The sequence below is a fragment of the Mercurialis annua genome, linkage group LG1-X (assembly GCF_937616625.2).
Source record: "Mercurialis annua linkage group LG1-X, ddMerAnnu1.2, whole genome shotgun sequence".
NCBI lineage: Eukaryota > Viridiplantae > Streptophyta > Magnoliopsida > Malpighiales > Euphorbiaceae > Mercurialis > Mercurialis annua.
The window spans coordinates 67,135,999-67,150,544 of NC_065570.1; the positions used below are offsets into that span (position 1 = coordinate 67,135,999).

The 14,546-nt window shown below is 31.9% G+C and overlaps 3 protein-coding genes and 1 long non-coding RNA gene across 6 annotated transcripts; 2 read left to right on the top strand and 2 right to left on the bottom strand.

The window, feature by feature from the left end:
* Nucleotides 1-1,471, top strand: LOC126666346 (temperature-induced lipocalin-1). Its single transcript, XM_050359371.2, has 2 exons — nucleotides 1-450; nucleotides 1,084-1,471. Exons 1-2 carry the CDS (start codon nucleotides 76-78, stop codon nucleotides 1,267-1,269), a joined length of 561 nt encoding a protein of 186 aa, XP_050215328.1. The 5' UTR covers nucleotides 1-75; the 3' UTR covers nucleotides 1,270-1,471.
* Nucleotides 1,472-1,849: 378 nt separating this feature from the next.
* On the bottom strand, nucleotides 1,850-5,408 carry LOC126665586 (VAMP-like protein YKT61). The gene is made up of 6 exons (XM_050358420.2): nucleotides 5,116-5,408; nucleotides 4,894-4,991; nucleotides 4,512-4,616; nucleotides 4,282-4,347; nucleotides 2,796-2,882; nucleotides 1,850-2,202 (listed from the first exon to the last, which is right to left on the bottom strand). Exons 1-6 carry the CDS (start codon nucleotides 5,306-5,308, stop codon nucleotides 2,152-2,154), a joined length of 600 nt encoding a protein of 199 aa, XP_050214377.1. The 5' UTR covers nucleotides 5,309-5,408; the 3' UTR covers nucleotides 1,850-2,151.
* A 3,999-nt stretch (nucleotides 5,409-9,407) lies between these two features.
* Nucleotides 9,408-13,515, top strand: LOC126664525 (glycerophosphodiester phosphodiesterase GDPDL6). 2 transcript variants are annotated; one of them, XM_050356950.2, is made up of 10 exons: nucleotides 9,408-9,552; nucleotides 9,630-9,757; nucleotides 9,933-10,226; nucleotides 10,296-10,405; nucleotides 10,490-10,991; nucleotides 11,081-11,122; nucleotides 11,234-11,515; nucleotides 11,594-11,736; nucleotides 11,815-12,298; nucleotides 12,382-13,515. In XM_050356950.2, the coding sequence occupies exons 2-10, from the start codon at nucleotides 9,658-9,660 to the stop codon at nucleotides 12,681-12,683; spliced, it is 2,259 nt and encodes a 752-aa protein (XP_050212907.1). In that variant the 5' UTR covers nucleotides 9,408-9,552; nucleotides 9,630-9,657; the 3' UTR covers nucleotides 12,684-13,515. The 2 variants fall into 2 exon arrangements, with proteins under 2 accessions (XP_050212907.1, XP_050212908.1); XM_050356951.2 differs by having other exon boundaries at nucleotides 9,640-9,757.
* LOC126664526 (uncharacterized) lies at nucleotides 9,630-12,491 on the bottom strand. 2 transcript variants are annotated; one of them, XR_007637450.2, is made up of 5 exons: nucleotides 12,399-12,491; nucleotides 12,235-12,280; nucleotides 11,827-11,988; nucleotides 10,571-11,641; nucleotides 9,630-10,251 (listed from the first exon to the last, which is right to left on the bottom strand). It is a non-coding gene; the product is annotated as an uncharacterized LOC126664526 (long non-coding RNA). The 2 variants fall into 2 exon arrangements; XR_007637449.2 differs by lacking the exon at nucleotides 9,630-10,251 and having other exon boundaries at nucleotides 10,409-11,641.
* Nucleotides 13,516-14,546: the final 1,031 nt, after the last annotated feature.

The window sequence follows — 14,546 nt, forward strand, 5'->3', positions numbered from 1 at the left end:
CCCAAGATCACTCACCAAATCTGCAATTAAACCCGCAATTCAATTTTGTTTCAAAATCAAAACCCTAATCTGACAATGGCAGCAAAGAAGGAGATGGAAGTGATGAAAGGAGTGGACCTGAAGAGATACATGGGAAGATGGTATGAAATAGCTTCATTTCCGTCGAGATTTCAGCCCAGAAATGGAGTGAATACGAGAGCAACTTATAATTTGAATGAAGATGGTACTGTGCACGTCTTGAATGAGACGTGGTCCGATGGAAAACGAGGGTTTATTGAAGGTTCTGCTTATAAAGCTGATCCTAACAGCGATGAAGCTAAACTTAAGGTTAAATTTTATGTTCCGCCATTCTTGCCTATCTTCCCTGTTGTTGGAGACTACTGGATTTTGTATCTCGATGATGATTATTCCTATGCTTTGATTGGTCAGCCTAGCAGAAGTTATCTTTGGGTACTCTTCTCTATCTTTTCATTTTTTGTGTGGTAATTGATTCAAATAATTGTCTTTTTGTTTGTTGGCCATTTGATTAAGTTTTTTTTAGTTAAACTTTCATTATATTTTAAAGTATGTTTATCGGGGCAGAATGCATATGTGGCAGCCGGATTTCGTCACGTAGCTATCCAATTTGCTAGTTTTTTTTATTGAAAGCTTGTTAGTATGCATAATTGAATTTTGCTAGTTTTTATTGAAATTTGTCACATTTCCATAATTATAGAGTTTTTAGATCAAATCATACATACTCATTAGGTTAAATAAAATAAATTTGTTATCACACATGCATTTTTAGAGAATTTTTAAAATCAAATTATGCATACTCGACAAGTATTTTAGGTAAAATAAAATAAATTCGGTTCTCATGTATGCATTTTTTAGTTGGAAAACTTCTCATAGTTTAAAAACCAAATTGAAAAAACCAAAGTTTGAAATCAAATTGAAATGAATTGATATTTGGTCACTAAATTGCAAAAAAGAAAAAGATAATTTGAACATCTCATGATCAAGTATCCATTTCTTTTGTGTTTTGCATAAATGTTGGGAATTGTGGAATTGGGTATTAGTAATAATAATTATGGGGTTATGCAGATACTTTGCAGGAATACTCATTTAGATGATGATATCTATAATAAGTTGGTGGAGAAAGCTAAGGAAGAAGGGTATGATGTGAGCAAACTTCACAAGACACCACAGAGTGATCCACCACCCCAAGGAGAAGAGGGTCCTAAGGACACCAAGGGAATCTGGTGGATCAAATCCATTTTCGGAAAATAGACGTAATTTAATTTGGTCGAGATCTGGAAAATGGTGTAAAATTTGCATTTGGGATGCTGTCAGTTTAAAACCTTTTTTTTTATGAATTTGATGTGTGGAAATGGTGTTGAAGGTGATGAAGTTAGTGGTGTTAGTTATATGTATATATGAAAAATCTAATGAATAGTCTATAGACCCGTTTTGGGTCTTTGCTTTATCTTAATCTTTGCTACTTTGAATGTTCATTCCGATTTGATATCTATTGTAGAGTAAGACTTGCTGGCAATTAGTGTTGTATAAAACTGGAGTAAAATCAAACTGAATTTTGAAAATTTTAAAACAATTTGGAACTTTAGTTGATTGTTTTAAAACATCAGTTCAATTAGTTCATTTCTAACTACACGCACGCCCTTCTGCTGGCAATTCTTCATGAACATATATGATCCAGTTGCCGTTTTAATATGCAACCTAAGAAAAAAAATTAGGACACAACTGTTGAATTTTAAGGAAGCAAAGATTTGTAGGTATCTATTAGCTTTATGTGTCATAATCACACAACTGTATTTCTTCCCCTGAACAAACAAACATTAACAGGAATAAATACAACAAACAAACAGACATATATTACTCCAAGAACAAAACATGAGTGAAGAGAAAATTACACACCCATGAAAAGTGATGACCGTAGAACTATAAAAGAGTAATTCTAATGTTAATGTTATGGTTTCCTTTCTTTTTCATCCAAAGAGAAAAACAATATCCAAAAGCTTAGATTCCATAGTTCTGCCACACAAACAATTAATATGTGATATAAACATAATACAATCACTTTGTCGTTTCGCTTGCCACCTTCAACGCAATAACAAGCGCCGATGGCTGCAATTTGGTGCTTGCTTTGACAGGTTACAGTATGGTACAACATTGATTCGTCTTTTTTGCCTGCTTGTAGAACATCTGTTTCAGCAATCATCAGAAATAGGGGTCAGCATCTTCGAATGTTTCTTCTTTTTTATGTACAGAATGAGTATCCCTTATTTTGGGAGTACAACTTACTAATTTTCTTTTAAAGAAAACAAGACAACCATGATAAAAAAAATGGAGAAAAAAGTTCATTTGTGTAAAATCAGGACTTTGAGGACACAATGCATTAAACTTTCAAATACAGTTAGACAAGCTAAAGAAAATACAAAAAAGAATAGAGTTCATGGCATCATGCTCACAATAAAAGAAAAAAGAACAGGCACCAAGCAAATTCAGAACACCAGAACAATGAATATGAATCAAAATATTTTATATACAATGACTAGCAAAGAATGATTGCATAAGCATATAACTGAGCAGGTGATTTCACTTCTACATGATGTCTGATTTAGCATTAACTTGCATGACTGTATCGTCGTCGACTTTAAGCCAAGATTATGTCTAGAAAAAGTGAACACGAAAAGAAACAAATTGACTCTTCCAAAAAAAGCCCTTAACAGGAGTTAAACACATTTGCTAGAGATAGAAAGAACTATACAAACAAAATAATATGTGTTCCAATGTACCTGTGATGCAGCACTCAAATCTGAGCTCTTTTCAACTAGACTATCGAGTTTCTCACCCCGTGCAAGCACACTGTCAATAGTTTTATGCTGTAGCAAAAGCACATTATAAGAAATATGTCAGCTTGAGATTCAAAGGAAACCAAATTTACATACAAATTTTTATATATAAACATCATCTAAATAGGAATGACCAAAAGAAAACAAATAAATTCCCTACTTGATCCTAGTTTGTTCATTAGTTTTTATGAAGATGCTAATGTAAGAATAAAATCAGACTAGTACCAAATGCTAGCGATTTCTTTATTCAATTCAAACCATTAGCAGTTTTTTCATTACTCGACTCACCTGATACATTTGTTTAGAATCTGTACGACAACATTACATGGGGGCACTGCTTTCCATGTAGAATTGCACATTATACTCAAAACAAGCGTACATCAAATACTGTATGAAAGGATAAAAGGAAGAAAACATACATTTGCAAGTCCAAAATTTTCACAAAAATCTGCTTTATTTGCTCATTTCCCTTCAATTTTTCAATTATTGCACCCAAAATAATTCATATGATCATTTCATATTATTGCCACGGCTTTGGTTCATTTTTTCTCCTCAAAAACCAGTAGTACTACAAGTTTCACATGGTAACAACTCAAACATGATAGGTGCATTACGATCTCCAGTCACCAGCCAAAACAAGCTAGATTCCCATAAAAGATAGCTAAAGATATACAGCGACAAGGTATCAATCTGTTGCAACCAGATAGATAACTCATTATAATAATAAATGACTGTGACCAACCAGGCAACCAACAATGGAAACAAAAACTATCATTGACCAAAAGTTGGTACTATGACTTGCGACATCAACCATCCTCATAATAAAAAACATCAACTTATTTCTATGTTTCCTAAACAGAACAATAAAATTGGCAAAGTTAGTGCCAAGTCGCCAACATCTTCCACCATTAATCCCAAGTCAAAAAGATAAAAAGTCCAATAACCAACTACTCAACCCACAAAATCAACAATGTTCCTTTGATAAATCTCAGAAGTTTGAACAGCTAAATCCTAAACCCAGATTCAAGGAATCAATTAACAAATACAATGCTTCAACCCATATATAGAAAAATATAGTACTGTTAAAATTATTACCATAAGAATCTCAAAAAGTTCCATATTTTTTTAAGTGAAGTGCATATCTTTAACAGCATAAAATTGAACACTTATCCATTCACAATTTGATATCTTAAGTTTTCTAGAAACAAGGTAGCTATATCTCAAAATCAGTCACCCTTCCATAGGTAAATTCTGCTTTACTGGCAACAGAGCTAGGGCAAAGAAGGGAAGAGAGAACAAGGAACTGTAACTGTATCTTTCTGGAAGTGGAAACAAGCAGCCATAGCATTCATCACAGGATCCAATAAAACATAAAATGCAACGATGCAAATGAACAAATGCATGTAAACTTCTGTAGCTATGAACTTACCAGGATAATTTTTGTCTCATCTAACTCCCTCTGAATTTTCAACAGCTTGTCTGCTTCTGCAGGATCCTGAAAATTTAAGAGCCAAGGGATCAGGAAAAATAATAAAATAAAAACACCTCCTCTATTTACATTTCAAAAATCATCTAATAAATCCAATTGGCCATATGACAAAGTTTATTGCCCTATACCTACAGTCTACAGATGACAGCATAAGCAGAGGGTAAGCTTACTTGGAACTTAGTCAAAGCTTCATTTAGATATGGCCAAGGTTGAGTGCCATCTTCCTGCACAGTCCTCCACGATTCACCAAAATTCTTCTGATACTCATCTAGAACCTGCAAATAATACAAATTTTGGAACTCAGCATAAAATAAGACAACTACAACAGCTTTAAATCTTTTCAAATACTAACAAAACCATCATAAGAAAACTTTCAGAAATTGAATAAATAAATAGATTGATGTTCAATATCTTCTACTGGAACAATTCGCAATTGAACTATCTTAAAAAGTTAGTTTATTTCAATCGCAAAAGCTAATTACATGATTGAAATCTTCAAGCATCAAAACACAATAGAGTAAAATTGAATGAAACGCGACAAAATATTAATACCTTGGTAAGAAGGGAAAAAGAACTCCTGACAGGATAATGATCATCCATAAATCCCAATGCACACAGTCCATTTCTGTTATAAGAATGCACCTTGTACTCTTTTTTTTACCAAAATTCAAATTTTTAAAAAAAATACACAAATTTCAAATATTAGATCTTTACTATTCCCTAATAATACTTACAACAATTCAAAAACAAAATTAGGGATAATGGATAGATCACCTTCGTGTTTAACGGATTGTCGTTGATCAGGAGGAGTACGTTTAGCGACGGTACGACCGACAAAAACAATGAATTCTTTAACGCTTGATCTCTGAAAGTAACCGAAATGGCTAACGTCCGATGCGTTTGCTAATATAATCGGATCCGATCCTTCCGGTACACACTTCAATACCAAAAGCGCCGTGATCTTCATCTCTCTCAAAATTTCTCCGGCGAATTCGAAGCTTTGTGTTGTTCGTTATCGTGTAACAGTCTCTGTTCTCGTCTTCATAAATTTTATTCCATTTTTTATTTTTTTGATGCAAGCTTGAAATATGATTATCTGCGCTCGGAGCTATTTTTAGTTATTTGTAAAGGGTTAGGTGGCAATGTTTTATGGGATTGATCATGTGTAAGAATGAATCTGAACCGTTCGTATTGGAGAATCTAACCCTGGGATTATATGTAGTGGGCAACCCGAGAATTTGTTCTTTGGTAACATTATTGAAGTGTCTTCCATTTAGAATTTTCCAACTTTTTTCTCTCTCTGATTTTTTTTTTTTTTTTTGACAATCAAGATTCTTCATTAAGAGATAATCGAAACAGATACAACTGTAAGATATTCGGAAAAATTTGATTATTATCCCTTAAATTGTTTCATAATTTATATATTTTTTGAAAGTATATCTACTCCTAATTTTTCAATTATGTAATATTTTTTAGGATATATAACAAAACTATCCAAAATATAAATGAAATTTATAATAAATAGGATCATCTATTACACTAACACCTAAATTTTAAAAAAATTACATTTTATAACTTGTCAATGAAAGTTTGACACATCAGCACGCATCAGAAAATACGTTAGTGCGTCAAACGTGTCAGTTAACCGCGACAACGCGACAATGCATCAATATTGATGCCTCAAATGCATTAAAGATACATCTCAAATACATATCTGATACGTTTATGATAAATCTTAAACATAATTATCAGAAGCATTAAGTAAAAGTTATGTGTATCTTTTAACATATTTTAATTATTATTTTTTGCATATATATATATTAAAAAATATGATGTGTATCTGAAATATATGTATAGCATATTAATCGCATTTTTAATAATTTTTGTATATTCAACAAGTTAATTGCATTTTTTAAAGTTAAGTTTAATTAAAAAAATATCTACTAAATTATAATCAATTAATCTTAACAAATATCACATTCAAAACAATTTAATTCAAACTCTACTTTATAATTCTTGTACATTCAACATGTTCATCAATTTTTTAAATTAACAATTTTGTTTAATCAAAAAAATAAAATCTATAATAAAATATAATTACCTAATTCATAACAACTATCACATACAACAAAAATATTAAAATTCAATTATATTACAAACTATAAACAAAAAATAAAATAAATACTCACTATAATTAGTTCAAACTTTATTATTCGTCCAAGATAAAACTTGAACCGATATTAAAATTGTTAAAAGAAAATGAACAATTTTAGTGTAGTTTCGATATGTCTATCGCACAAATGGGCAAGGGCTATGGAGATAAGGGATAATTGAATATAAGGTTTTTTTAATCCTTTTTCATGTTGTAAGTGGAGAGTGAAACATATTTGATGGATGCGACTGGAAAAGAGCCTTTTGATGTTAAAATGCATAGTTATAGATTTATTTGATCCCAAAAAATTGAAAATAATTTATTTGATATTTCGTGCTAAATCAAAGGGGTGAATTGATTCTTTATTCTGTGTTTAGATGATTATATTGATAAGACTGTTAGTTTTTATAAGTTTTCTAATCCGATGTTTTCTTATTTTTATTTGGATTTTCTTATTTATGGGCTAATTTTATATTCTCCTAATTGAGAATTGTAACTTTTATTGTGCGTAAATTCTTGAGTTGTGGAGTTTTCTAAAAAAAAATTGTGGTTCTTTTAAAATGTATTTTCATTAATAAGAAAAAAAAACCCTGACTGCTACTTTGTTCGATGGGAATTGTCCAATGTCCATGCTCAAGCGGCAATATCAAATTAAAACGGCAGTCGTTAAATATAAACTATTGTCGTTTTATATAATGAGGCGTTTGCCATATATTAATATCTAATGATAAAAAAACAATAAAAACAAATTTTCTCGCCAGTAGGTTGTTCTAAAAATTACGTAGCACATCAATTGATAAACACTTTTATATATAAATCAAGATATCTGAATTTTTCAAATTAATATGTCATTTATAATTTTAAATATTGAATAAATATTAAATACAGTTGAAAAAAGAGAATTTAAATTATGTTACTAGTAAAAATTGAATATTAGTTGATGAGGTAATAAAAAATAGTTATGATATGGCATTTAATTTACTTTGGCGGGTTATTTTAGCATCATAAAGTATAAAATGAAACTCACACTACTTGCAAAGCAAAGCTTTCATTGCCAAAAAGTGGATTGTAATTAAATAGTTAATAGGATGAAAAATTATTTTTTAATAGCATCCCGATCTTGTAAAATGGTTAATTTTATCCTATTTTGTATTTTTAACTTTCAACAGCACTCTAAATTGAAAAAAAATAGACAATTTTATTACTAAAAGTATGAAAAAGTTCAAAGCAACTAAATTTAAGAGTCATATCTACTTGGACAAATTCAGACAAGCCCTTTAACTTAAAAATATTAAAATAAGTCCTAAATAAAATTAATTAAATAGATATATATTATTGATTTTTAGATTTCAACGCCTCCACTCTAAATTCACTACCGCTTCTGTCGGACCCGCCATCGCATGACCTTTCGTCGCTCGTCTTCCATGGAAGACGAGCGGCTCGTCCTCCCATGAAGGATAATGGCGGATCCGAGGGCGGACGGGCGGGTGGTTGTGCGTCTGAGGGAGACGGCAACAGTCCAAGGGAGGTGGCGACAGGGTCGGATACATTTAAAAATAATTTAAATTATTATTTTTTTAATTTGTGAAGAAGAGGGTTTATTTGTTATATTTATAACATTAAATGTTATTTAGAATATATGGTAAATATGAAGATTTTTTTTAAATTTTGTCCAAATAAAAAGAGTTCAATTTGATGTTTTAGAATTCTATTGACAGTCAAAAATATGAAAAAGGATAAAATTGACAAAATTATAACATCGAGGTGCTATTAAAAAAAATCAAAAAAATCGTAATTTTTCAGCCTTATTAAATTATCAAACAACATCTCTCTTACCCATCTTTTGCAAGGAGAAATTTGCAAGTTATTTCTAGAGCTTTAAATTGTACATTAAATTAGTATGGAGGATTATATATGAGAAACTTAAGTAACGTAATTAGTCTATTAGCAGTGTAACATTTTCCTACATAAAAATGTATATGAATTAATTTTTCTTTATCTTGGATTGAATATTTTATGTTTCAAACAATAGTCAAAGAAAGTTGTAAAACTAGCACAAAATTATCTGAGTGTAAAATTATTACAATTCTTGTAAATTAAAAGTGTCCAACAAAAAGAATACAAAATTTCACGTAAATATAGTGACATGTTCAAATTAATGTGAAATATGTCAATTTTTGTGTAAAATGACTGTATTTTATGTGAATTTAATTTTGTTACCAAAAATTCATCATTCCAATTGAAATATGATATTATCAATTACTACTTGTTCCATAAAAAAATACCGATTTTTGTAAAAACAAATATCTTGAATGATAGTACTTTTTAATAATTTACACAATCGAGAAAAGTTGTAGAAACATTATAAAATGATGTCGGTGTAATAATTTAATTAAAATAAGAGCACCTAATAAAACAATTTAATATTCACGTAAAAGTACACAACATAATCGAATTTACGTGAAATATTTCACTTTTGACGTAAAATATATCTATTATTTATTTTTAAATGTATCTCCATTTGTATACTTTATTAGTTTCTCTCTTTTCAGATTTATGTCTTTGAGCACTGGATTATGAAACCAATATATATCGAGCGAATTGCCAAAAAAAACAAATAGTATTATTGTAATGAAAACAAACTGTATAACATAATAACATTAATAACAAATTGCCAGTTTAATAAGCAGTAGGTTATATTATGTATACATTTTTTTAATGGTAAAGATCAAATTAAATATAATTAATGGTTATAAATGAAAGAAAGTAACTTAATTTGTTTGAAAACAAATATCCTTATAAAGTGGCTATTAATGTGATAAAATGTGTGGAAATTATTAAGACAAAAACTGCTTATGCAAATTACAATCAATCCTTTAAACTCTCTCTCTAACTTTCTCTCTCTAACCTTCTCTCTGTCTTTTTCCTTCTTTTTTTCATTTTTTTACATTAACATTTACATTTACATTACCCTTTGTGGGTTTCAATTCTTGCTTGAAACTCAACAGGGAATGTTTGTTTTTTCCAATATCTAATCCAAAACATTCTTAATATTTTTTGTAAGTTTTTTTCTTTCTTGTATTGAGGTGCAAGTTGTATATTTGTTGCTGATTCTAATTACAATTGTTTCTGAAAGATTGTGACAGGATTAGAAGCATAATAAAATGATCAGGTGTTTGATTCTCATTTCACTGTTGATCCATGCAACTGCTCAAGCTGTTCAAAAACCTCCAGCTTCCAACAAGAAATGGCTGACTTTAAACGGTATCAGAATTTGCTTTCTTGAATTTGTAATGCTTTATGGACGTATGAAGTGACATTTTTTATATTCGGGGAATCATAAGCGTTATGGTTCGACAAGTTTTTCGTGCAACGTAATGTTTTATCTTTGAAAGAAAGAAATAAGTTTTACATAATATTTTCATATTTTGTATGGCAGGTCAGCCTCCGCTGGTGGTGGCGCGTGGTGGTTTTTCAGGGGTGTTCCCTGAATCCTCCGACTTTGCGATCGACATGACTCTTTCGAGCGTACCAGATGTTGTGATGCTATGTAATTTACAACTAACAAAAGACGGAAAGGGAATATGCCAATCAGATATAAGGATTGATAATACAACAAATATCGATATGGTTTTTCCTAACAATTCAAGAACATATAATGTCAATGGCAAGGATGTTAATGGCTGGTTCTCTCTGGATTTCACATCTGAGCAGCTTTTGAGCAATGTCACAGGTAAATTCTGGATTCAGTTTATGTTCTGCTCATGAAAAATGGACTAATTCAATTTGAATACACATGTAGTGATGCAAAACATATTGACTAGACCGAGTGATTTCGACAATTTACTACCGATAGCTGCAGTTGATGATGTTTTACGCGGTAAATTCCAATCATATTGGATCCATGTTCAGGTATTTCTCAAATAAATCACTTTTTTTTGTCTTTATGGTACAAATCTTGTAATCCGACATTAATGTATTTGTGATTCTCGGCAGTATGACAAATTCTATACTGAACATAAATTAAGTGTAGCATCACTTATTCAAAAGGATAAAGCATTTCGGTATGTTGATTACCTTTCAAGTCCTGAGATTGGTTTCTTGAAGTCGATGAACGGAAAAGTGAGCAAAACCACCAAGCTCATCTTCACTTTCCTTGACAAAGCTGCAATTGAACCCACAACCAACCAAACTTATGGTTCGATACTGGAAAATCTAGCCACGGTTAAGTCATTTGCTGCTGGAATTGCGGTTCCTAAAGATTACATATGGCCTGTAACCAAAGCCAACTATTTAGAAAAGAATGCAACCAGTCTTGTACCTGATGCTCATAAACTCGGTCTAGAAGTATACACGTCTGGTTTCGCGAATGACTACGTCGGAGTCTACGATTATAGCTACGATCCAACGGCTGAATACTTGCAGTTTATCGATAACAAACAGTTTGCTATCGATGGAATGATCACAGATTTTCCGCCTACAGCATCAGCAGCTCTTGGTAAGAAATAATCAATGGATTCCGCAGCCTATCTTTTGCGTATTTGACTACTTCCGATTCTAAAATTCTTTATGATTCTTCTTATGCAGCATGCTTTGCAAATTTCAGTGAAGTTGACCTGCCTAGAAAGGGTAAGATTGTTATATTCTGACAAATAATGCATATTCATTGTATCACAATATTTTAAAACTAGTGATTAGTTAGCAGATTAATAATTTTGATACGTGGAAAAATGATTGCAGGTGGACCTATGATCATATCTCACAATGGGGCAAGTGGAGTTTATGCTGGCTGCACAGATCTTTCTTACCAAAGAGCTTTAGATGATGGATCCGACATTATAGATTGCTCGGTTCAAATGTCGAAGGATGGTGTGGCTTTTTGTTTGGATTCTGCAGATCTTACTGGAGATACAACAGCAATGACTGCCTTCGTTACTCGATCAACCACTATCCCGGAAATTCAACCAGCTGCCGGAATCTTTTCGTTTGATCTCACATGGAGTGAAATTCAGACATTGCAGCGTAAGCCTCTTCTTCGTTCTGCATAATGTTCTGTAAGGTCACGAGAATTTGTTTGACAGTAAATCTTTCTTATTTCAGCTCAATTGGTAAGTCCTTTGGGTAACAATAACTTGTTCCCAAGAAACCCTGCAAGCAAAAATGCAGGTAAATTTATGACTCTGGCCGATTTTCTGGAATTCGCCAAAGCTAAAGCAGCCTCTGGAATTTTAATCAACATTGAGGTAAGCATTTCATAATTAATTGATTCTTCCTTTAATCTTATACATCATCTTCAATTCCATAAATATTTATGCCTGCAGAATGCTGCTTACCTAGCCGCGAAGAAGGGTCTTGACATAGTAACTACTGTTAGCAGTGCCTTGAGCAACGCCACTTTTGACAAGCAAGCAACTCAACAAGTCCTAATTCAATCCGATGATACGTCGGTACTGTCCAAATTCCAGAACATTCCTGCTTATAAAAGAGTGCTGTACCTAGAAGAAGAAATAAGGGACGCGCCCAAGAATTCAATAGACGAAATCAAGAAATTTGCAGATGCAGTCAATCTGCCAAGATCATCACTTGTTCCAACTAACAATGGTTATGCTTTAAGTACAACCAGCATCATAAAAGAAATGCATGCTGCAAATCTGACAGTCTATGCCTCCGTTCTTAGGAACGAATTCGCTACACTTGCATTTGATTTCTTTGCAGATTCTACACTAGAGATTGCTACTTACATTGTTGGACTTGAAGTCGACGGTATCATAACGGAATACCCCGCAACTGCAAACAGATACTTGCGTAAGTCGCTATATTGCACGAAAACTTACATATCTGCTACGTTTATTAACTAGAATGTAACAATTTTGACATTGGTATTTCAGGAAATGTGTGTTCAAACCTGAACTACGATCTCACATACTCGGTTCTTCCAATCGAACCGCCACTTCTACTGCAATTCATAACTGCTCCAATGCCAGCAGTAGCTCCTGCGCCCGTTCTGGACGTTGCAGACGTTGTAGACCCACCGCTACCAGCAGTAACTAAGATCACAGACTCTGCTTCCACAACTAGTCCTCCTCCAACCCATAAAGCAAGCTCTGGCACCACAAATATAGCCAATTTAAGCGCAACTCTAGTAATGGCAACAATGGTGCTGTTGAGCTTAGTGTCAAAGAGATGTTAGTGAATAAGAATGGTGTGGCTGGACTGTTCGATTGAACTTAATTTGTTTTACATAATTCTTGAATTGGTAATCTTTATGCGAACTCTCGTGTACTATATAGTAACAGAAAGTAAATAGAAAAAAGATTATTTGAGTGGCTTACTGATATCAATTTTCAAGTTTACGAGTCCGTACTAACAAAAACATTAACATTCCCACCCAGTCTTTGGTTTTTCAAGTTTGTATATGTAAAATTGTGAACTACAGTATTTTTCATATGAATCTATACTTAAAGCTTCTTCTGGGTTCATTCATTCAAATTTAATGATTAACGATCGTTTTAATGTCCATAATTGTATGATTTAATTGTCCAGATGAGAAATATGTTGAATGGATAAAATTTGAACAAATAATTTTGTTTCAACAGAAAAATAAATAATTGTATTTAGGTTTAAAAATCAAAGACCAATTTGTAGAAATGAAGACGATCGGAAAAAGTGAGGCTCAGATTCGCCTTCTATCAGACAATTAAAAGGAACAGAAAATCGGAGCGTGGCTGCAAAAAGAGAGCTCTTAAAAGAAAGAAGCTACAGATTGCCTCGCCAAACACATCCAGAAAAGCATTCCTTTAAACGACTGAGTTTGATACAAAATTATAATCATCACAGCCTCTATATTCCGGTTCATAAAGAGCAGCAGCAACAACAACAACAAAAAGAGAGAGAGAAAGAAAAAGATGGTGATGATGATGATGATGGTCACGAGCGGTTTATTTTAAAGAATCGGCGATCGTGGACATCACCGGCTCCGCCGTCGTTCAGAGAGGAGAGGCAACCACTCCTAAGAACGCCCTTCACTGCCTCCCTGAGAGCAGAGCCTCAGTCTTTTTTCAAATCCCTAATTGGAGGTGCATTTTTATTTATAGTACCTGATATTCCAGGATTACCCTTTTCCTATTCTGTGTGAGGGTATTTTGGGATTTCGGTTGGTGGGATTGCTAAATTTGGAATAACTTGTAGCACAGTTCTGTAAAACTGTTAATTAGTCGTGGTTGGGTTTTAACTGTCGTACAACTGGGGTTAAAAATTGAAATCTTGGTTTACGCGTGTGCTTCAAGCGTGAGCTTGTCGAGCTATTATATGACTCTCTGGCTGGATGCTGCATGTGATGTTCCCATAATTAATTTTAATTTATTTTATATCATTTTTGTAAATTTTATTAATAATTTATGTTCTCATTAGTTTTAATTTGCACAAATAAATTACTTATCTTTAATAGAAAATTGTAATTTTAAAAATTGTTTAATTTTTTCTTACTAAATTAATATTTCTGAAACTATTTTTGAAATAAAAATAACAATTTAAATCTGTCAATTTTTAAATTTTATGAGTTTTTAATAATATTTTTTATAAAATTATTATTTTTCAAAAGTATTTAATTTAAGTATAACTATATATTTATTAAATTTAATTAAAAAAATTATACTGCTTTGTATTATTATTATTTTCCAGAGATAAATCCATTGATAAAGATTACAATATAAGGATGAAAAGCCATATGACAAGAGTTTTCGATATGACATTTCAAAGATGGATAGACCAAATAGAAGGAAACAACACAAAATACAAGTAAAAATTAAAAAAAAATCTAATGGTAGATCCTACAAATTTAACACAACAATGAACCAAGTTATGTTGGACGGAGATTTCGATATGGTTAGTTAACAAAATATTTTTTGTGAATTTTCATTTTATCTAAAGATTCTAAACCACAAGTCTATTTTCATTCTATCGTATTTTTTAGGCACCGCGTTTTATACCTTGACTTATAAAAAAATTCAGTTGTACCTTTTTTTAGGTTTTATGTTTCACTTCTACTTTAAAT